This window comes from Camarhynchus parvulus, chromosome 5 (genome assembly GCF_901933205.1).
Source record: "Camarhynchus parvulus chromosome 5, STF_HiC, whole genome shotgun sequence".
NCBI classification, from domain to species: domain Eukaryota; kingdom Metazoa; phylum Chordata; class Aves; order Passeriformes; family Thraupidae; genus Camarhynchus; species Camarhynchus parvulus.
In genome coordinates this window covers 57,940,518-57,962,943 of record NC_044575.1, presented here as the reverse complement: position 1 = coordinate 57,962,943, position 22,426 = coordinate 57,940,518, and the positions used below count along the sequence as shown (strand labels likewise).

The following is a 22,426-nucleotide window of genomic DNA, read 5'->3' as shown; positions in this document are numbered from 1 at the left end:
CCCTGTGTGCATTTTATAGATCTGTCATGAGCTGTTCCACTCATTGAGCTGCTCTGGAATAGCTTGGCATGGAGGTGTTGAATTTAAATACCAAACTTCCTTGGCAAGGGGCTGCTGCGAGCAGGCTCTGCTCCAGTGGTGATGAATATCCTGGAGCATGCAAGGTGTGAGGTTGGGATATCTCATTCCTTGCTCCCCTGATGAGTTGTCACGGGGGGCTCTTCCCTGTTGTCTAATGGACCCATGGAAGTCCTTGCTGCCATCCCAGAGCAGTTTGATCCTCCCAGCAAGAGGATCCAAGGTGACTTGGCCCCAGGACAGAAGGGATGGGATGGAAGATGCCTCTTGCACGTGCTGGTGACCTTCACAGGTCCACATTTCCAAAGAAATTGGCAGAGACAATATCCTTCAGAGGTGGTGTCCCAGCTGGACACCTCCAGTCCAGAAGGACATGTGTGAGAGGGTGCAAGGACCAGCTTCCCTTTGCCAAAATCTTCACTGGCTCACTCCTTACCACTCTGGACCATCCCCTCTCCAAACTGTGGTGCGTCAATAAAATAACTACAAGAAAGAAGAGTCAGGAGGTGGTGGCAGTCCCTAGCTGGGTGTGAGGCATTCCATGCATGTGGTGGAAGGTGGAGGTGCTGCCTGCTCACCCCCATCCGAGAAATCATGGGTCTGTGGGATGCTGAAGTCCCGTTTCACACCAAGGACAGCAGCTGGTTGTGACCAGACTGGTTTGGTTTTATTTTATGGTGGCTCTGCCTCTTTGCTCGGTCTCTTTTCCCTTTGCTCCTTGTGACCATGGGACTCAACCAGGAGAGATGAGCCAAGCCCTGCTCTCCTTCCTCCTCCTGCTGCTGCGGGCAGGGCTTAAGTGGCTATTGAGCTCCAGGTCCTTGAGGAAGAATAAAATCTGGTTTGCTATTCCCTGTAGTACCTGAGCTGGCTCTTCAGCGCTGAGAGCAAGAGAAACCGCCTTTTGTCATGGAGTGTTTGTGGCTGAGAGGCAGGCAAACCCAGAGGGATTGGGGTTTTGGGGGATAATTATTGTTACTTAAGCCCTAAACTCCTGTTTGGATTTTAATTTTTAAATAATTCTTCTGTTTCAGCGCTGATGCTCATGCATGCTGGAAGCTTGGTTGTTGAGTCTTCTGCATCCCTTTCTGTTTAGCCTCATCAAAAAAAATAGTTGTTTTTTTTTTAATTGATTGATTAACAAGAAAAAGCTCTTAAATTCAAAATGTTAACTCTTTAGGGCACTGCCTTGAAATAAAAATACGTTGAAGGAATGTATCTTTGCTACTGCAAAGAGACAGAGGTTGCTGGTGATGTACTTGGAGTCTGTGGAAGTGAACAGGGAACCAGCAACATCAGGGTCATCATCTGCAGGTGCATGGACAGGCAGAAATTTTAAAAAAAAATCCATTATTTAGGACAGAAATTTAAAAAAAAAATCCATTATTTAGTTAATTAGTGGAGATTTTAAAAATCAAGACAGTTTTTCTTATTCTAGTGCCTAAAAAAAAATAAATGAAAGATGCAAGGCTAAGATCTCCTGCCTGTAAAATGTTGGAGAGAAAAGAAGGCAGAAATAATCAGCTTATTTCACTAGGTACAGATAGGTGTTGCCAGTGTTAAATACATCAGCTTCAAATATAAACCATTCCAATTATCTTACTTTTCTTAATGAATCCAGTGCACTGAAGATTGCATTTAACAAAAACATTTTAATTAAATTCCAGTTCCCATCCATATGTAGCTTTATGCTGATCATTTAATACATTTTGGGGAATTATTAAATATAGAATGTCTGCTGTTGTTTTATGAATAAAAGGTAAAAATGCTGGTGGAGTTTTTTTGTTAAAGGCATGTAACTTGTAACCTTGGCTAAAGGAAAATTTTACCAAACTTAAAGGAAAGGCTAAATTTTAAATTGCAATCTTGCATGTTTTAGTGATTGCCAACAAATGAGAAGCTAAAAACTATGATTGAAAAAAAAACCCCAACAGGATAATATATTTAATTTCAGTTTTCCCAAATGTTCCTGCAAACTCTTAATAAAAACTTGTAGCTAAAATAGTCCCGATTAAGGCAAATTCCTGCTGCTTGCATCCTTGGAGCTGAGGCCCAGCAGCACATTCTTTCACTTGCATGCTTCAAAAGGAAAACAAAATCATAATTAATTATTTTAGTGTTTTCCTTTTATGTTTAGGGATGCCATGGGAAAATATTTCTCAGAAAGGACTGTGTGACCTCTCCTCTGCTGACTCTTTCTGTCCCTTCTGAGTGCGTTTTTGGATGATGGTCATGAAGACTTTCCCAGTTTTGCCTTGGCTTCAATTCTTTTCTTCCATGATCTGGCTCCTGTGTGCTGGAGCTGTTCTTTGTCATACTGGGCCCAGAGACTGGGGAAACAAGCTGGATTTGGGGGAGCAGCCATCTACCCTCCCTGCTCCCCAAAATATTGGGATAAACTCTCCTAAGATGTTGCTTTTCCATGAGGCCAGTCGAGGATTCAGCTGCTGGGTGTCTTTGCCATGTTTTGCAGCACCTCAACTCTATTTGAAAAATAAAGACAGAGTTTAAAGTGTTCAAAGACAGAAGCACAAGTCGAAGTTGAGTGGGGATAATTCTCTGCTGCTCTCTGCTCTGCAGTCCTGATGTGCTGTCGAGGGGAAAGACAATGTGGAAATTATTTCCAGGAAAAAACCCAAATGTTTTTTTTTTCCTTCTCCCAACCATGGCACACCTGGGAAGCCTCCAGCCAGTGCGGATTGCAGAGTGTGGGGCTCCAGGCAGGGTGGTAGAGCCCAAAGGCTCTGTGGTTCCTTCTTGTCCAGCAGGGCTTCACTGCAGGAAATATTTGCATTGTCAGTGGCAGGCCTGGTGTTGATTTTGGTGAGACAAGTGACCATGTGCCACGAAAAACTTCTTAACTTCCACACCAGAAGTGACCTCTTCATTTTGTTCCCTCTGTCTCCACATTGGTCACTGGGTTGCTGAGCTCTTGCTGGACTTATGAGAGGTCTCCTTTAGCTCTTGAATTAACCTTCTTCCACAAAATACTCTGTCTTAACCACAAGAATTCTCTCTGTGCCTGTAATTAAGGCAGCCATTATTTTCTGGCCCCCCTAATATCCTGCTTCCTTGTGTAACATGTCACCAACATCTCCAGTTGTACATTGCACTGTGCTCCTTTGCAATTTTTTCATGTTTTTTAGAGAATCGCAGAATCCCGGGATGATTTGGGTTGGAAAGGATCTTAAGCTCATCCCATTCCAACCCCCTGCCATGGGTAAGGACACCTTTCACTTGACCAGCCTGCTCCAATCCCCATCCAACCTGGCATGGAACCCTTCCCAGGGATGGGGAAAAAAAATAATTCTTGTCTTTATGCTTCTTGACCTGAGTTTCAAAGCTCTGTCCCATCACTTTGCTTTTTCAGTTTTTCCCATCTCTGTTTTGCTCTTGTTTTTGTGCCTTTTCTAGAGAGTTCTTTCATCTCACTGTGCCTTGCACCACTGAACACCCATCAGTGTATTTTCCACCTTGAGGTTTGTCTTTGGTCCAGAGTGGTGTAGATGGCTGAGCTGTCCATGCCTGAGGTTTTTTGTCACCTCCTTGGACAGTGTGTCTTTTGATGTCATCTTGGTTCTGAGACAGGAGAGGTGTGGGCACATTGTCACTCTGTGCTGGAGAATTCCAACAGGCTGCAGAGACAGAGGAGCATGGAGACCCTCATTTTGATCAAAATGAGCTGTATAACCACATTACCATACCTGCAGGGCAGGATTGATTTAATTTTACCCCAAAATCATACTGACAATCACCTGGGATTCATTTCTACTTGTCCTGCTGGTGCTGCTTTGCATTGTGGATTGTTGCATTTCTTCTGCCAGGTGCTCTTCATCCTCCTCTGGAGATACCTGCTCTGATTGCTTCCACTTCTCAGAGTTTTCCTCTGAATCAGCAAACTCACAAATCCATCACTTCCGTTGCTTATAGCAGAACCTGCAGAAAAACTCTTGGTCTCCAGCTTGCACTTCCCAAAGCTGTTTTCTTGATGTCCTTCAAGAATGCAACACGTTCCTGTTTGGTTTTTTGACATCTGTGGTACTTGGAGGAGCTTAGTGCTCCGTGCATGAAATGGGCTGTCACAGAGTGTGCTCAGCAGCCTGGCTTTCCCATGAGCTTCCTGGGAATGTTGTTCAGCCTGGAGAAGATTCCAGGGAGACCTTAGAGATTCTTCCAAAACCTAAAAGAGCTCCAGGAGAGATGAGGAGAGACTTGGACAAGGGCCTGGAGTGACAGGACAAGAGGGAATGGCTTCCCACTGCCAGAGGGCAGGGTTAGGTGGGATGTTGGAAGGAATTGTTCCCTGTGAGGGTGGTGGAGGCCCTGGCAGAGGGTGCTCAGAGAAGCTGTGGCTGCCCCTGGATCCCTGGAGGTGTCCAAGGCCAGGTTGGATGGGACTTGGAGCAACCTGGTCTAGAGGAAGTTGTCCCTGCCCATGGCTTAGGCTGGAACAGGATGATCTTTAAGTTCCCTTCCCACCTAAGCCATTTTATGATTATTTTCATGATTCTGTGGACAGACAGGTCTGTGGGCTGTGCTTAGTTTGTGCTCCTGACCCTGCTCTGCTTGGTGAGCAGAGGTGTCCTGTGTCCCACATAGCTGGGATAACTCTTTAAGCTTTGGGTTGAGTGGCTTTTGCTTAAGCCTTGCTTCATGAAACTCGACTTGCAGGTTTTAGACTTTTTGTCAAGAGGATGGGATTTCTTTCATCTCATTTGAACCCTCATGATATGTTTGAGTCTTTCCTGGGAAAGACAAGGAGAATTGGTGAATGATTGGGATGTTTGCCTAAAGTGCTGCTTTTCTGAAGGTTTTTGGAAAAGTTGTTTCACCTTTTTTTTAATCTTATTTCTGTGCAAGAATTTCAAAGGGATTTATGGAGTTATTTCTTTATAACTAAAAGTTTGAACTGTTTAAATGGTTTAGTCAAAACAGGAACGTCATGAAGTAGATTTGTGTATTGGGGATCTGTTGGTTTTTCATTACATGGTCCTGCTGCCCTTTCCCGGTATTTTTCTTCAGTTTTTTTCCCAATTCTGTTGACTTTTTGAGACTTCTTCCCACAGTCTTGACGTTGAACTCGCTGTCACCTTGAGCTTGGCCTGGAACACCTCAGAATTGTTTCCTTTTTTCCCCGTGTTAACTCCATGCTTCTCACCCTTTGGCTACATCCTGCAGCTGCAGATCTTAAAATACTTCACAAAGGAGATAAAAATCATTAGTCCTATTTTCCAGATACCTTCAGCTACTCTGGCAAACCAAGCAGAGGAGCCCTTGTAGAGAGGGCTCTGTCAGGAGCTTCCTCATGTGGAAATCACATGTGTAGTTTGATGAAGAGGTTGGGTAGTTTATTTTTTTTTTTTTTTTTTTGCTTAAACCTGCTAGAATTGTTAGGATTAAATGGAACTCTGTGTTTCTGGGGTGAAATTAGAAAAATACCCAATTTTTGGTGGAGACTAGCTGAGTCTTACAGTGGAATGGTGAATTTCTGGCCTGTAGCTTTGACCACAGCCACAGCTATTTGTATTTTTGAATAAAGCTTGGTTGAGCATGTTGTGATGCCCTACACTTCTTCTTTTCAGGGTGACTTCCTAAAGGAGAGAGCTTCCAGACAGGCAGAGCCAGAGCTGCTCCCAGTGAGGCTGGGTGGGAAGAGCCACTGTGGTGGAATGGGTTTCCTGAATTCCACCTCGTGGGCTGCCTGTGCTGGCTGCAGCATCCAGCTGAGCTGGGCAGGCAGCTCCGTGGGGAATGTGCCATAATCCCATCTGGGAGTCCCAGAGATGGCCAGCTTAGGTGCTTCACCCTCTCCCTCCGTCTTGCTGGAGCTGGCACCCATTTCCCACACTCCTGACCTCTCCCTGCTGGGACTGTGGGTGCTGCAATCCCCAGGACACCAACCCCCTCCCCAGGAAAGCCCTGCCAATGCTGTCCATCCTGAATAGCTCTAATCCACTCTTAATTCAGCTCCTGGATGAATTGAAGGCTGCACCCTTGCTGGCATCTCCTCCAGAGTATCCCATTAAAGCCATGACTCCCTGGCTCCCTGCACCCTCTGGGCCTTCCCTCATCAGGATTTCTGAAGCAAATTCAATCCTGGAAGTTTTCATGGCGAGAAGAAGCAGATTCTTTGGTGTTGGGTGGCTGGCAAAGAGGCTGTGCTCCTCCCAATGGCAATCCTTAGCAGAGAAATTATTAGGGAGATCTTAACCATATAATGTTTTGGCAGGGTGCTGGGTGGCACTCATTGCTGCTGCTGCAGTATGTTTTTTTAAATAAAAAAAAATTACAAAAAGGACAATAAAGTAGGCTCTTTTTTTTGTTGGAAAAGAAGATTTCATGTTATCTGTGTTTGCAGGCTTTCTGGCTCATATGCTGGAGGAATCCTTGCTGCGGGGGTGTTTTCATTTTCTCGTCTAACATGGCAGTGGTCCATCACGGCGGAGGTTTTCAGCTTAAACAATCTGTTTGTGGGGCTGCTGATGGCTCTCACTGCTCATTTTGAGGAGGCATCCACTGCAAAGGAGAGATCAAAGGTAAAACATCTCAAGCAAACGGAATGGTTCTTTATTTTTTTCGTAATTGGTTAACACCTGTTTGTTTAATTTCCTGTTCATTTACTGCTGATTTAGTTTTGTTCAAGTAAAAAGGCCAAATTTTGGGTCTTGCCTCAGCACCTGTGCTGGGTGAGGTCCATCCCTGACCTACCTGGATGTTCAAAAGTGACAGATATTGAAAAAACCTTGCCCACTTTGCTTAAGGATTGAGTTGGAACCTGTTGGATGGGTTTGGGTTTGATTTATTTAATACTCAGAGGATGGAAGCAGGAAAACCAAAATCATTTCAATCTAAACATTTTAGTTCATCCTGCATCAAAGACACAAGCTAGGCTGTGAGTGTTCAAGGTTTTGTTTTTAAGAATTGGTAATTTTCTTGGGGGTAAATGGATATATGGTACAGAAACCTTCATCTAATCAGAAACCAGGTTCCAACTCAAAAACGGGAATGAGCAAATTTTCAATCAGTTTTTCTTTTGAAATTAAATGTGCCCCTAAAATAATGGCATTGTTAAACACAGAGACTTTAAATTTCATGCTGTATTTTCTACTTTATAAGCAGACTAGTCAGCCAAATGATATTTTTGCTCAGCAGTCTTGTTCTTTCTACTTTTGTTTGCCCGAACATCTGATCTCTTTTCCTCCGACAGACTTGCCTGCTGTGACTCCTGTAAATTGTGTGAATAAAGGGATTTTTGTCAGGCTAGGCTAGAATTTCAGGAGTCTGCAGTGGTAGTTTACTCAGCTTCATGAGTTCTCAAATAACATGTTTTATCAATGGCTACAGAGACCTTGTTTTACCATTGGATTTTTTAAAAATTATTATTATTTTCTAACGAGCAGCAGTCCCAAGATCCCCACAACCTGAACTCCACAGACATGGAGCTGGGCATTTTCCAACCTTCTCCCATGTTTCACATGCCTGGTTTCCAATGGGATTTTCAAAATTAGATTTTCAGAAGCAGTTAAGGAGCTTGTTCCAATGTTTTTTTGAGTGTCTGACATCCCACGCCTGGAAGAAGCCAGGCTGCCAACAGCAAGCTTGCAGTGCTTTTCATAAATCAGATGGTCATACAGACATCATATTGGAGCTCATCCATGTACTTAAAAAATGACTGAGGTGGTTCTGAGCCCTGCCAGGCAGCTCTGAGACCCACAAAGGTTTTTCTGAACTAATGGCAAGGTGGTTCCATGGCAGGGCAGTGTCCAGCGTGGAATGCTGAGCAGTTAATTAAAAATTACAAGGTGATCCCATCACTACACCAAGGCAAGTGTTTGCATCTCACACGCCACCCTCACCAGGGGCTGGAACAAGCAGGGGAGGTTTAGGTTGGATATCAGGAAAAGGTTCTTTCCCCAGAGGGTGGTTGGGCACTGGAACAGGTTTGAGATTTTAGAATAATGAGGGTGTCACCTTTAATTGCCTTGGCTTAGGAAGTTTGTGCAGCCCTGACTTTAGCCCTCTGTGCCTAACAAAGAGGAAAAAAATAATTCCTGCTACAAAAAAAAAAATTAGATTTCTGTAGATAATGGCTTTATTTTAGGACATTTCTGAAAAATCACTCAGAGTGAACTGCTGGGCAGCCTCCCCTGTGCAGCTGGGTTCAGGAATTGGACTCATCCCATCATTATGATGTGATGATGCTGCACAGGATCTCTGTATGCATGGAGACATGGCTGTTCAGCTGGACACTTCTTAAAGAATGTTTTCTTTAAACAGTTGGAATCTCTCTGTGACAAATAAAAATATCCCCTGAGTTCTGTGTTACAACTGACCAGTGCTCACTGGTGTATTTGCCTTTCTCCTCTAAGGATGCTGTGCTGAATCTTTTTGATCTCTGGATGTTTTTGCAGACTTGTAAATAGTAATTGTGAATTTTTATTTTGTTTTCCCCTCTCAGATCTCTAAATTGGGTGCCTTTTGCTGTGGGCTCAGTCTGTGCAATCAGCACACCATAGTGCTTTATGTTGCTTGTGTTGTGCCCTGGGTTCTCTCACAGCTTTTCAGAAAGAGGGTATGTATTTACACACATTTACACACTCACACCTCTGTTTTTCTGAGGCTGGGATTGATTCTTCTCCCCCAGAACTTGTGTCACTTCTAAGTTGATGTGATTAATCATAACCCACTGAAGTTACAGTCTGACACCACAGCCACTGATCTCAAGAGGGTCTGATTTAAAGAGGGTCTACAAGAAGGCTTTTGACAGGGGCATGGAGTGATAGGACAAGAGGCTTTAACCTGATCAAGGGAAGGATTAGATTTAGGTATTAGGAAGAAATTCTTCCCTGAGAGAGTGTGGGGCCCTGGCACAGGGTGCCCAGAGCAGCTGTGGCTGCCCCTGGATGCCTGGAAGTGTCCAAAGCCAGGTTGGACAGGGCTTGGAGCAGCTTGGGACAGTGGAAGGTGTCCCTGCCATGGCAGGGGGTTAAAACAATATGATCTCTGAGTTCCCTTCCAGCCCAAACCATTCTGGGGTTCTGTGATCACAGTTTAGGTCTTTGTTCATGCCAGTAATCTGTGATCCCCTTGTGTCCCCTGGCACAGGAGAGCTCTGCCCCAGCTGCTTGCAAATACCCTGTGAACTAAAAAATACTTGGAACTGAAAATTCAGACTTCCCATGCCATCAGCTCCCCTGGAGATGAATTTCTGTGTGTTGGCTCCCTGGTGGAAGCCAGGAAAAGCCACATCCACCCTGTGTGGTTCTCAGTAGTGGCACAGGGCATAACTAAGCCTGGGTGAAGCACATGAGCTGCAAGAAATATGATGCAACACAGACAAGCTTGATCCAAAATCTCTTCAGCATTCCCAGCAACTCCCTTTTCTGGCTATATATTTCCATTAACACAATCAATAATCACTTCTGCAATATATTTGTCGTTTGTTTTGGGGGTTTTTTTGAGCAGGGAGGTCCAGAGAGACCTCTGTGATTTCCAGCAAAGTCAATGCTGTGCCAATATGATAATCCTGAGAAATACTTTGGACAGCCCAGTAGTGCCTGCTGCAGGAAACCACTGAGTAAGATGGAAATGGATGGAAAACTGCCTTTTAAAAGTACAAATGAGCCACCTTTCTTCTGGAGGAGCTCTGACCACCATCATTATCAAGCTCCTTTCTCTGCTCCATAGATCATCACTCCCAGTAACCCCAAATCAAAGCCAAGGAAGTGCTTTGATTGACAGGGCAGTGGCTAACGACAAAGCAAGCGTGCAATATTCTAGGGTTGGATTTTCCAAAGCACTTAAAGGAGTTAGGCACACAAGTCCCTTTGAAAGTCTTGTCTCCCTGACCCCTTAGGCAGTGTCGAAAATCCCACCCCAAAAGTTGGCCTATCCAATTTAGCCAGCCTAATCACGATCAAGTAAATGGCAAAACTGACTCCTGATGATGGTGATGATGTGTGCAGTTGTACTAGAGCAGCATTTATGTGGGTTTTTTTTTGCCAGATGGAAAACCAGCCAACTCTTAATCGCTGCAAAGTGGGTTATCTCAGCCTTGCAGTGCTTCAGCCATCTATGCATGTCATGCCATGATTTAAATGTGAAAGATGCAATGAGTATGATACTCATGAGTCCTAGCTAATATTATTTGCTTCACTTAAATTTCACCCTGCCATGCAAAGGAGATCAGTTTGATGCAGTTTCCTAGTAATCCACAAAATCGTAAGGTTTAACATAGCATTTTGTAGGGACTTACTATAAATTGAGAGATCAGCTCTGTGTAAATATATTTGATGTTTTTTCTTTATCTGTACTTGAAGTTCCAGCGTGATTAAACTAAAATAAACATTGTTATGCAATATGACATATTTTGGTGCAGGAATTGTCCCTAGGCCATTTCCTGAAGTTGGGTTTATGCTTCTTGGCTGGTTTGCTGCCTTATCTCTATCTGCCGGCTTCGTCCTACCTCAATCGAGCCCGCTGGACATGGGGAGACCAGACGACTTTTCAAGGATTTTTGACCCACTTTCTGAGGGAAGAATATGGGACATTCAATCTGGTAAACAAGGGTCACTGCCTCAATTGCTTCCTTTTCACTTATGCAACAGCAGAGATGTTCTGTTTGTGATGATTAAGGGCTGCGGGGAAGGAAATTGAAAATGTTTCAATTTTTAAGCGTTCATTTTGGATTTCGACCTCCTGACCTGTCAGGTTTTCTGGGAATGGGTCACATGGCTGGGAAAGCATAGAGATAATTCTCATTGCCTTATGGGGTGAGCCAAAGTATTTCCTGGGAGCTGTATGGGTGTCTTATGTGTGTAGGAGCCCAAAGAACAAACTGTGCCAGAGGGAGTCGGTGACATCAATTTTGTGATGTTTTTAAGATGAATATTATCTTATTTTTCTATTTTTAACTCAGACATTTAAAGAGGTCACAAGCAGTTTTCATTTAAAAGCTATTCCTCTTTAATTTACCAATGCTGAATTTAAGCGAGTGGTTGGTTTGAGGGTTCTAAATTATTCCTCTTAACTTTCTAATGTTGAATTTAAGTGAATGGTTGGTTTGAGAGTTCTCAGGAACCTCTGATCTGGTGTATTGAGGTCTCTGCTCTTGCCAAGGGAGGGAAGAATCCGTGGTTGCTTTCAGAGTGTAGGGTTTGCATCTTCCTCCTCCAGCGCTCACTTGGATGTTGGGTCTGGCCACCCAAAGAAATCACCAGCCCATCACCCCAGAGTCTGTCCTGCTTCCAAGTTTTCAGGGCAGAGGGCTGGGAAATCACACCAACAAATAATAAAAAAGGTGTGGTCTACATGTTCTGTCACTCCCTGGAGTCCTGGAGCTCCCCATCCTCAGAAATCACCCTTCACATGCAGCCAGCGTGACACAGCATCACTGCCACTGTGCCATTCCACCCTTCTCAGAGGGCTGTGTGGCTGTAGGATGTGTGTGTGTCAAAAGGCATGATAATTCCTGCTGCTGCCACTAAATCTGCCCAAAAACTCCTGCAGAGATCAGCTCCAGCCTCTGAAGGACCTGTGAGACTTCCCCTGTTGTCCTGTTCCCAGCTGTCTGTGAGAATCGGCCTCCACTGGGCAGAGCAATACCAAGGCATGCAAATCCCTTAACTCCTCTCTCCATCAAATGTGATGAATTCAAGTTGATGTTCAGGAGGCTTAGGGATGGACTGTGTGTAATCCTACACCACAAATCACATTTAGGATGAACTTGTCTGAAGCAGGAGCAATAAATACAGCAAAATCCAAACGTTTGGTCCGGTGCCAGTTGGGATAATGCCAGAGCACTGCGGGGTGGACAGACAGCTTTTACATCCCATAGCTCTGTTTTAAGGGCAGGCAGGGTCATAAAAAAAAGGCCAGAAAATATTTTGGAGAGGGTTCCACCTGTAAGCCATGGATCAGAAATGTCATCTCTCTGGTGGATGTGTCCAGGGCCATCAGCTGCCAGCCAGGTGGGGCTGCAGGAGCTGTGAGCTGGCTCTCCATCCTCTAACACTTATTTTTTAATCAAATCCTGGATGCAATTAGCTGTTTCATTTTTATTGAGATTAAATATTCCTTCCAGACTTCCTGAATCTGTTCACCTTATCTTTAATGTGGTAGCCACCACTTTTCTAACAAGCAGCAATGAAGGTAATTCCTCCCCTCCACACAGCATGTCTTTTTCCCAGTCATGTGCCATGGATTGCAGGTCTCTGCAATAAAAATTCTCATTATTTCATAAAGATTTTGTACAGCTCTGCATTTGTCAGGGCAGAGGAGACTGGGGCAAGTCTGGTAAGCAAGGAGGAATTGAGCTTGTCTCAGGCTGTGGGGAGATGTCACAGAAAATAATTGCACCATGAAGATACAGAACATGGCCTCGGGTTGTGGCAGGAGAGGTTTAGGTTGGATATTAGGAAAAAAAATCACAGAAAGAATGGTCAGGAATTGGAATAGGCTGAATAGGCAGTGGTGGAATCCGCATCCCTGGAGGGATTTAGAAGATGTGTGGATGTGGCACTTGGGCACATGGGTTATTGGTGGGCTGGGCAGTGCTGGGGGAATGGTTGGACTTGATCTGAGAGGGCTTTTCCAACCCAAATTATTCCATGGTACAGCAGAGATCATGGTTGAACCATATGCCATGCTCTAATCACAGGATAATGAGTTGTCAGCACCTTGCAGAAATGCTTATCCAGGGGGTGAATCCTTCAGTGGCATCACATAAAACAGGAATATGGGAGAACACCTTGCAGTGAAGGTTTGAGCAGAGGTTGTTGCCTTCCCTGCAAACAGAAAATGAGGAGACTTTCCTTTCCCCAATCAGTGTGTGGGTTCCTCATGGGTTTCCTTTGTTTTTATTTCAGGCCAAGTCTGAGACAGGATCCAGTATGGGAGAGATGCTGCTGTGAGTGACACCTTGGCTGTGCCTTTCACCTGCTGCTGCTGCTGTCCTTTGGGCCAGAGTGGCTCCTGTCCCTCCTTTCCTCACCCTGTCCAGAGCTGGGGCCATGTGTGTCCAGCACAGGGACAGCATTCCTGCCCTCTGTCTCTCCCACTGAAGGAAAAACACTGAATCCCCCATCCCAGTAATTTTCCCTTCAAAATTTTACCACATAACCCACCTTGTCCCATTTCTGGTAGACTCAATCCCAGCAGAATGGGAATATATTCTGTTGTGCTTATTCCCTGTTTCCCCTGACACTTTAATTGAGTGCAGGGATGATTTGGGGGTGACACATCCACACTTTAATTTCTCCACAGTTTCCAGCTGGCACAGATGAAGTCAGAGCTCTCCCTTCCTGTCCTTGCCCTGGCACTGGTGGCCTGTGTGAGCACAGCACTGCCACTGTAAGTTGAACAATATTTGCTTCAATGTGCATTTTTTTTCTCATTTTTATTACTGCCTGCATGGGCAGCTTGTTTTGCCTTCTGCTTGCTGCTGCAGAAATTGCAGCAATTGGCTGTGGTCATCAATTATAAAGAGCAAAATACCCCTTACTCCTGGTTAACCCTGTGGCTTGGTAGGTGGCAAGCTTGAAAGTCCTGAAATGCTGATGGCTTTGTGCTTTGAAAACAGAAGTTTCATAAATGGAAAAGGTAAAGAAAGACTCATCAGCTCCTTGTGTTAAATGCATTTAGGTATGCAAGGAGTTCAAGCACATATAATTTTTGCTTTGTTTTTTCATCATGTCTCAGGGGTGATACATTATTTTTTATAGGAAAAAGCAGCAGAAATCACCTGTGATCTGGCTCTTCACTGGAATGCTCTGCCTTTATTCCCTTTTCTTTGCTTGGAGAGCAAATTTGGATGTTAGAAAGCCTCTCTTTCTAGGTGTGGTAAGTTGCACTCCCAAAGTTGCTCTGGCATGATACATTTTTGAGAGAAACATTCAAAACCTTAAAACCACCTGACCAGTAGCAGGCAGTTGTCTTAGAACTGCAGAAGGTGCCAAAATACAGCTCCAAGGCCGGGTTGGATGGGGCTTGGAGCAACCTGGTCTAGTGGGAGGTGTGGGATGGGGGATGATCTGTATGGTCCCTTCCAGCCCAAGCCCAGTTCTGGGATTCTCTCTCCTAGGTGGAGCGGTTCTGGCTGCAGAGCAGTGCTGTGGTGGCTGTGCTGGCAGGGCTGGGTTGGGCCACACTGGCCAGCCTTGGGAGGGGCACTGTGCTGGGGGGCACCTGGCTGCTGCCATGCCTGGAGTGGCTTCCTGCTCTTGCCCTCGTGGCTTCTCAACTTTGGGCAAATTACAGGTGAGAAGTTCCCTCGGTGCCACCTCGCTGGGTGACCTGGGGTGCCCCTGGGGTTTCTGGCCTTGGCTGGGAGTGGGGAAGGCTCTTTTCACACCCCACTTAAGCTTGCATGGTCACAGTCCTGGTTTGATCTCCCTCAGAGTCACTCCAGGCTGTAAATGGAGATGTCACGGAGGCTGAGGGAAAAAAAACCTCTGTAGATACATAAATTTCTAAAAAACCCTTGTAAATCTGTGCTTTGTCTCCTAAGGAGGTTTGCAGAATTCATATGACCTGAACTTCTCTTGCTTTCCTTCACTCTACTTTGTGCCCTGAAGTTTTTTCTGATTTTTCCCCATTTTTGAAGATTTAAATCTGTAGTTTGGAGCTTCCCTATCCCATAACCCATCTAGTTACTTGGATAGGAATCAGTGTCCTGGTAGGGATGCTCAGGTACAGGCTGACCAAGGAAGTGTAGACTTCATCCTCAGGGATCCTTTCTTTGGCACACCTTTTCCAAAGGCTTGTCCATAGGTGAGCCAATCATAGCTCCTGTTCTCAAGTGTCATCTGAATCCATATCTGAAGTATGTGCACGCAACTTCAATGGAAATGATCCAATCTCAGATCATGTAAACCAACTTCTGCCTGACACTATAAAAACTCGGGTTTTTCCGTCTTAATGGAAACATTAAAGGATGAGGAGGATTTCAAATGCTCTACAGAACCAATGTTGGACTGGCATTTCCAGCACCAACTAATAAGGTTTTAGATTTAGTCCAAGAAGAAATAAGAATTAAGGTGAAGATGTGTATTTTGGCAAAACTGTAGAGGGTGGTGCTTTCTGAGTGCCTGTGCTTTAAATGCTTTGTTTCTGCATCTCATTTTCTCTGGAAATGGAGATACTAAGTTGTTGTAGTGCTTAAGTTGTTGACACTCTCCATCCCTGGAAGTTCAAGGCCAGGTTGGATGGGGTTGGAGCAGTCTGGGACAATGGAATGTGTCCCTGCCCATGGCAGGGGGATGGAGTGAGATGTTCTTTAAAGTCTCAACTCAAACCATTCTGTGACTGTGATGTTTCCAGCCTGACCAGGGCGGATTTCCCCTGTGGGTGCCCATTGCATAAAATTGTTCAGAATTTCTGCCAAGCCATGCAAATACTTGGTTTAAACATTGTGTTTTCCATCTGTTCTCTTCAGCACTTGTGATCAGAGCAACAACTATGTTGTTGATAAGTTTGCAAGGAACGTGCTGTCCTCCATGCCAATGGGGGCAGTGATCCTGCTCAGAGGAGACTTGCCTGGGAATGCTCTTCGTTACCTTCATTATTGTGAGGGGATGAGGCCAGATATCACCTTGGTGGACCAGGAGGTACGTTCAGAAAGTGCTGTTTAGAAAGGCAGATTTAAACATCAGCTGCAAAAGTTCAGTTGTTCCTTTGTCTCCTTAGAATTAATGATGTGGAAATTAATAAAATTGATTTTTTTTAAAGAGTCATGGGTAACCCTGGGATGGACTGTGGTGTGTACATTCCTTTTTCACTGAGAAATGGAAAAAGAAAAAAGAGTTACAGGATGGGTCACCCACACTTCCACTGCCACATCATCCTCACACCTGTCTTTGCAAATTGTTGGCAAACCACAAACCCAATTCCCGGTGTTTGACCAAACCAAGTCCCTGTTGTGTGTCTTAGCAGCAGTGACTGTTTTGTGGTGGAGTGAGGACCACATGCCTCCGATCAGAAGGCACTGGTGACCCAGTCTGGTGCTGTGGTGTGACCATGGTAACCCAGTCTGGCCATGGTGACCCGGTCTGGCTGTGGTGGCCCAGTTTGACCATGGTGGCCGAGTTTGACCATGGTGACCCAGTCTGGTGCTGAGGTGTGACCATGGTGACCCAGTCTGGCTTTGGTGACCCAGCCTGGCCATGGTGACCCAGTCCGGTGCTGTGATTTAACCATGGTGACCCAGTCTGGTGCTGTGATCTGACCATGGTGCCCCATTCTGGCCATGGTGCCCCAGTCTGGCCATGGTGACCCAATCTGGCCATGGTGACCCAGTCTGGTTCTGTATGTGACCATGGTGACCCAGTCTGGTGCTGTGATCTGACCATTGTGCCCCAGCCTGGCCATTGGTGACCCAGTCTGGCCATGGTGACCCAGTCTGGTGCTGTGATCTGACCATGGTGCCCAGCCTGGCCATGGTGCCCCAGCCTGGTCTCGTGTCGCTGCTGACGTGGTTGGTGACATCCCTGAGCAAAAGGCCATTACTCCTGCAGAAACCATTTCTCCTGGCTGTAAATCTCCTGATTGCTGTTCAGATGGTGATAACAACTTTTATTGCAGATGATGACTTACGGATGGTATTTACCCAAGCTGGCAAAGCATTTACCTGGCGTTCATTTTCCTGGGAACCGGTGGAATCCTGTGGAAGGCGCATTACCCGACGGGACACTCGCCTTTAATCTCCATCGTTTCCTCCAAGTAAATAAACAGTAAGCATTTCTTTCATATGTAACAGCTTTCCTAAAATCTCTGACCTTTTTTTTTTTTTCCCCTCTTGAAATTGTTTATGGAACAGCTTGGTACTGCATCCAAAAGACCAATTTTCTCCACTGACTTCCTCCCCGGTGGCGAGATTATTTTTGCAATTAAAGCAAAATATCTCTGCAGAAGTAACTCCATCCGGATATAATATTGCCTGTTGTTTTGAGGTTGGTTTGGTTTTTAGGAAGGAGGGGAAAAAAAGGTGATCTGCGGAGTGTTTACTGATAATTTTTTTGTTGTTGTCAATACAATTCATCACAGAGAATAGGAATGTTCCTGTGTACTCAGAACGACGATGGTTGGAGAGCAAATTGCTGCTGCTTCTCCTTTGTGAACATTGTGGCCAACTGATTAGCATAGAATGAATGTATTCCAGGAATAATCATCATATAAAAATAGCTTAGTAGGAGTGGAGAAAGGATTAGATACTCACACGAATAAGAATAGCATCTGCATTTAGACTGCCTGGGGTGAGCCCTGCGAGGGTGGGGAGGCACAGGAGCACAGCCAGGTGCCACTGGGCAGAAATGGGCTTCTCCTACAGCTTCTGGCCTGTTTGGGATGTCCCGAAGAGGGGACAGGATGTGCCAGCTGTGCTGGCTGCTCAGGATGGGCAGTGCCAGATGGGGAATTAATTTGTTTTCCAGCCTGCCCCAAAACGTGCCCATGCTGATGGGAGATGTGCTGGGTGGGTGTGTTTGCTGCACAGTGTGCTGTGGTTTGGTTTGGTTGGCTCAGGAACACAGGGTGGCCCATGGTCCCTGAGGTGGCTTCACCATTGTTCTCTCTGTTGGTTTTTTTGGCAGTAAGGAAGTGTTTGTCTGCATAGGTCTTCATGAGGGAGACTCAACGTGGAGAAGGAGCCACTCACTCTGGCCCTGGGGGACATGTGAAAAGTTGGTTCCTTCTGGAGCTGTGTTTGACCCAGGGGAGTGGATTCGTCTCACAAGGAATCTCTATAACTGGACTGAAGACTATGGCAGGTACGAGGCAGAGGAGGCTCTGCTCCTTCCTGCTCATCATTTTCTGCCAGCAGCATTGCTACACCTGCTGCATTGTTAGAGGAATCAAACAAGAGCCATAATCTCAATGTTTTGTGTTCTGGAGAGATAGCAGGGAGAAATTCTTCCCTGTCAGGGTGGTGAGATGTTGGCACAGCCCGGAGAGCTGGGCTGCCCCATCCCTGGCAGTGTCCCAGGCCAGGTTGAATGGGGCTTGGAGCAACCTGGGATAATGGAAGGTGTCCCTGCACATGGCAGGGAGTTGGAATGAGATGCTCTTTAAGGTCCCTTCCAACCCAAACCATCTCATGATCTGTGATTTTTATAGTGTGAAAAACAGCAAGGACATCTCTAGTCAAGTATGAGGTCCAATTCTGACCTTAAAACTTAATCAGGATCTAAAATTATTGAGACATCCAGGGGTTTAAATGTCATAGGCTGACCTGTGGTGATAAAAAACATCTCTGGCTCTGAGATCTGGGATGCTGTGAAACACCTGATATACCAGAGGCTCCTCTTGTGGAGAGAGAGGCACAAAGTTTTTTGAATGACAGAGAATCAGCTGAATTCCCTGCTGTCAGAGCCACAGGTTTTCTTCTGCCTGGGAGCTCTGTAGCTGGGCTGGAAGGGTTGTGGTGGGTGAAACTCAGCGACGTGGATCTGATGGCTGAATTTTATTTCCATTCCCATTTAGTTTCAGCCCCTCTTCCTGGGAAGCTGTTGCCAACGAGGAGATGTGGCAAGCCAGGTAATTTTCCTTTGCTCTCTTCCAACAGCCAGTGGGCACTGCCAGCTCACTGGTGTGGAAACACACACCAAAGCAGGCAGCTTGATGGGCCGTGGCCTTATTGGGACTGCACGTGCCAGGCTTTAGAAGAAAAAGGCTGGCAGGATGAGATGAAGCTCCCAGCAAAGCCTTCAGGAAAGTGGCTGTTTTGTTCACCAAAAGGTTCTGCTCAAAGTCTCTCAAAGGTAGTAGGGTGTAGGGTGAGGAAATAGGTTGTGGAGAGAAATTTGTATCATTGATTGCTTTGCTGTCCCACATGTGGATGTGTTGAAGCTGTGTATAACCCTGTGATGGCAGCTGGTTGCATAAAGCAGTTACCACATGGAAGTTTTTCTCCTTTTCCTAGGATGAAAACAGCTTTCTTCATCTTTGACCTCGCAGAAACAGCCAGTGTGACTGCAGAAATGAAAGCACAACTTTACACATTTGCATACACTGTAAGTCCTGGATTTGGGTTAGGAGTGCTCCCTGCATCCTAATTTTTTAGCCTCCATCATATTTTTTTCCTCCCTTTTCTTTTAAATTTCTGGAGTCCGTGGAAATACAGTGTTTCCTGTAATCTGCATTCCCCTTGTTTATCCAAACTGGGAGCACAGCCGATCCAAAGAGATTTGTTCAGGGATTTTATCCATTCCTGCTTGCCCCCTCGGTCACAGAGGATGCCAGCAGCAAACCAGTCAACACCCTGCTTTTGCTATAATTATGTTGTCTGTGCTGGGGTCCAAACCCATGCCAAGAGATTGCTTGTCCTGAAGTCCCCTTTCTGCACTTGTCCCCTCTGTCATTACACAGTCGTGCGGTCTGAGCCAGCGAGTGTAAAATCCGACAGTCTTCTCGCTGCAAATTAATTCTGCTGCATTTCACACCAAAGAATAACACCCATAAGCTGGTGTAGGTATCTCTGGAAATGCTGGACTGCCTGAGATGCCAACAGATGCACGAAGTGATCAGTGTGTGTCAGCAGAGAGGAGCAGTATTTCATACTCCAGCACAGAATCAACAAATGATTTCCTTAATTCTTGCCCATTTTGCTGTGATTTTTGCTGTTCTGCAAAGTTCCCAGGCACATGCCTGCTGTTGAGCTTATGAATATTCCCACTCAAGTCAACAGACTGCTTAAGTCCTGTGGAAGACATCCTGATCTCCTGAAATATTGAGTAAATGTCTTGCAGGCGCGGCAGTTAAATCTCTTTCTTCCCCCAGCTTGGTGTAACACCTCTCTGGGGGAAGCACATAATGTGCTGTGGGGTTATCACCATCATCTGTAATGTTTCTAAACAAACAGCTGCTGTTGGAAGGGAAACGTTTCAGCCCCCCTTGGATTTCTGATTCATGCTGCTGAATGGCAAACACAGAGCAAATTACAGAAATACTCCAGCTCTGGACTTGGACATCTAAATAGCATCTGTTTCTTTCCAGGCAGTTTTGAAGCACTGTTAAAAGCTGTTGCTTCCACTTTGTTCAATTAATTTGCTGCCCCTATTTTCTCTTTTTTTTTCCCCTTTTTTTTTTTTGTTTTGTTCCTTTAACAGTCATACAAAGAAATTGTCAGCTCCCATCCCCATCACCCGGTGAACTGGCACAAAAACTTCGCCATCGCCTGCGAGAGGATGCTGCGCCTCGGCCGGGGGGATGTGGACCCTGAAATGCTGCTCTCCCAAACTGTGAAACATTTCCTGCTCTACACCCAGAAGGCAGAGGATGATCCCCAGCGCCAGGACATCCTGCAGGCTGTGCAGCACCTCAGGGAGGAGCTGCAGGGGCTGAGGAGGAGGAAAGCAGAGCTGAGGGGCAAAGCTGGGTAGCTCCTGGTCCTGCTGAAATGTTAAAGTCGGGACTTAAAATCTGAATTAGTCCTTGGCTGTGTGAGAGTGGTTTGAAACAGTGGCAGAAATGGCAGCAGAGAGGAAATCCAGTGTGATCCCCTCTGCAGGAACATTGTGGTGTTTGATTTCTGTTGCCAAATGAACTTTTTTGGGCTTAGGGGAGAAGCTCACCACTAAATAAAATAACAGGTTTTGAAAAATAGAGTTTTCTTTTACAGGAAAACTATGAGCTTGTACTGTGAATATGTGAATATATATGTGTATATGTGTATATATATATATATGTATATATATATATATATATATATATATATATATATATATTTATGATTGATTGATTTGTGTTGCCAAATGAACTTTTTTTGGGGTCCACTAAATAAAATATCAGGTTCCAAAAAAGAGAGTTTTCTTTTACAGGAAAACTATGACTTCTACTGTGAATATATATATATATTTATGAATGCAGCATGCATTCTAGATGTAAAAATGTATTTAGCATTTTATTGTTTCCTCTGTTGCTAAGCCAAGAGGTTTCCTAAAGCCATTTTTCATTAGCTGTGCTGTGTCTGTGTGTTTTTGTGGTGGGTTTCCAGCAGGACAAGCTGGGGGATGGTGCCCTCCCAGGAGCCTGGTCATTCACTGTTTTGGATGTGCTCTGAGCCCTGGCTGTGCCTGTGCCCAAGGGTGCTGCAGAATCATAATCACAAAATCCCAGAATGATTTGGGTTGGAAGTGACCTTAAAGATCATCTCATTTCAACCCCCTGCCATGGACAGAGACACCTTCTATTATCCCAGGTTGCTCCAAGCTCTGTCCAACCTGGCCTTGGACATTTTCAGGGATGGGACAGCTACGGCTTCTCTGGGCACCCTGTGCCAGGGCCTCCCCACCCTCCCAGGGAAGAATTTCTTCCCAATATCCCATTTAACCCTGCCTCCTTCACTTGGAAGCCTTCCCCTCTTGTCCTGTCACTTCATGCCCATGTAAACAGTCCCTTTCCAGCTCTCTGTAACCTCTTTAGGTACTAGAAGGACAGGATGTCCTGCTGGAATGGAGTGGTTAGAGACCAACCCTTTTTTTCTGCCTCCCTTGCTTTTCAGGGATGCCTGCTTTCATTCCCTTGGGATTTTATGATGGGATGGTCTTTACTGCTTTGAGTTCTTTATTACTTTGGTATGCTGCTCCCCTGGGATGCTTCTCCCCTGGGATGGTGCTCTCTCTATGGGTCATGGCATCTGTGTTGTGGCCTCTGTCTAGGCTCTCCTGGGGATGCCAGAATTGCAATTTTGGGGATATCAGGGCATTAACCAAAAGAATTGGGTGTGAATCCACCCTGCTTTTCAATCTGCCCCAACAGCCAAGGGACTTCTGGAGTTAACAAGAACTCAGCTTCTTCTTTTCAATAAAAAAGACATAAAATGTGTTTTTCAATATTTTGTCAGTTAACAGTACTTCAGATGCTTAAAACAGACACAAAACTCTGGGGGTGTTCCTGTAAAGCTCTGTTATCTAAAACTTCATACGTTATTCTGTGATATCTCAGCCCAGTGTTTTGCAGGAGACAAATTTGCTGCCAGGTCAGGATTTCTGGACTGGTAAAATTGTCAGAGAAGAAAGAAGTACTTCTGTAAAGATCACATTATGAAACAGCACCTCTGGAGCTGATTGGGATCGGAGCAGGAGAGAGGGGTGTTACAGATGGATGCTGTGCTGGTCTGGAGTTTGAAGTGTGTAGGGACATGTGGTTCCTATTCCTAAAAGGTCCTTTTAAAAATGGGCCACTTCTCTCTTTCTCTCCAAGTGCTGATTTTTCCAACTTTCACTGAATGCTTCCTAAATAAAAATCAAGCTGCTGTCTGAGAATCTCTAACTTCAGTTGCAAAATAACATCCTTTACTTTTCACTCTCTCACTCTTGATTTATTTTTTCTAGTATATGATTTCCATAGCAATTCC

The 22,426-nt window shown here is 45.2% G+C and overlaps 1 protein-coding gene across 1 annotated transcript in view; it reads left to right on the top strand.

Moving 5' to 3' along the window:
- TMEM260 (transmembrane protein 260) overlaps nt 1-20,703 on the top strand; it is a 32,559-nt gene extending 11,856 nt beyond the window's left edge. Inside the window, exons 4-16 of the mRNA XM_030950389.1 lie at nt 6,437-6,614; nt 8,537-8,650; nt 10,457-10,636; nt 12,945-12,985; nt 13,342-13,428; nt 13,800-13,917; nt 14,159-14,334; nt 15,512-15,683; nt 16,657-16,805; nt 17,664-17,840; nt 18,553-18,606; nt 18,992-19,082; nt 20,178-20,703. Coding sequence (XP_030806249.1) covers nt 6,437-6,614; nt 8,537-8,650; nt 10,457-10,636; nt 12,945-12,985; nt 13,342-13,428; nt 13,800-13,917; nt 14,159-14,334; nt 15,512-15,683; nt 16,657-16,805; nt 17,664-17,840; nt 18,553-18,606; nt 18,992-19,082; nt 20,178-20,450 — 1,810 coding nt within the window. The 3' untranslated portion in view covers nt 20,451-20,703. The remainder of the gene's footprint in view (nt 1-6,436; nt 6,615-8,536; nt 8,651-10,456; nt 10,637-12,944; nt 12,986-13,341; nt 13,429-13,799; nt 13,918-14,158; nt 14,335-15,511; nt 15,684-16,656; nt 16,806-17,663; nt 17,841-18,552; nt 18,607-18,991; nt 19,083-20,177) is intronic.
- Nucleotides 20,704-22,426: the final 1,723 nt, after the last annotated feature.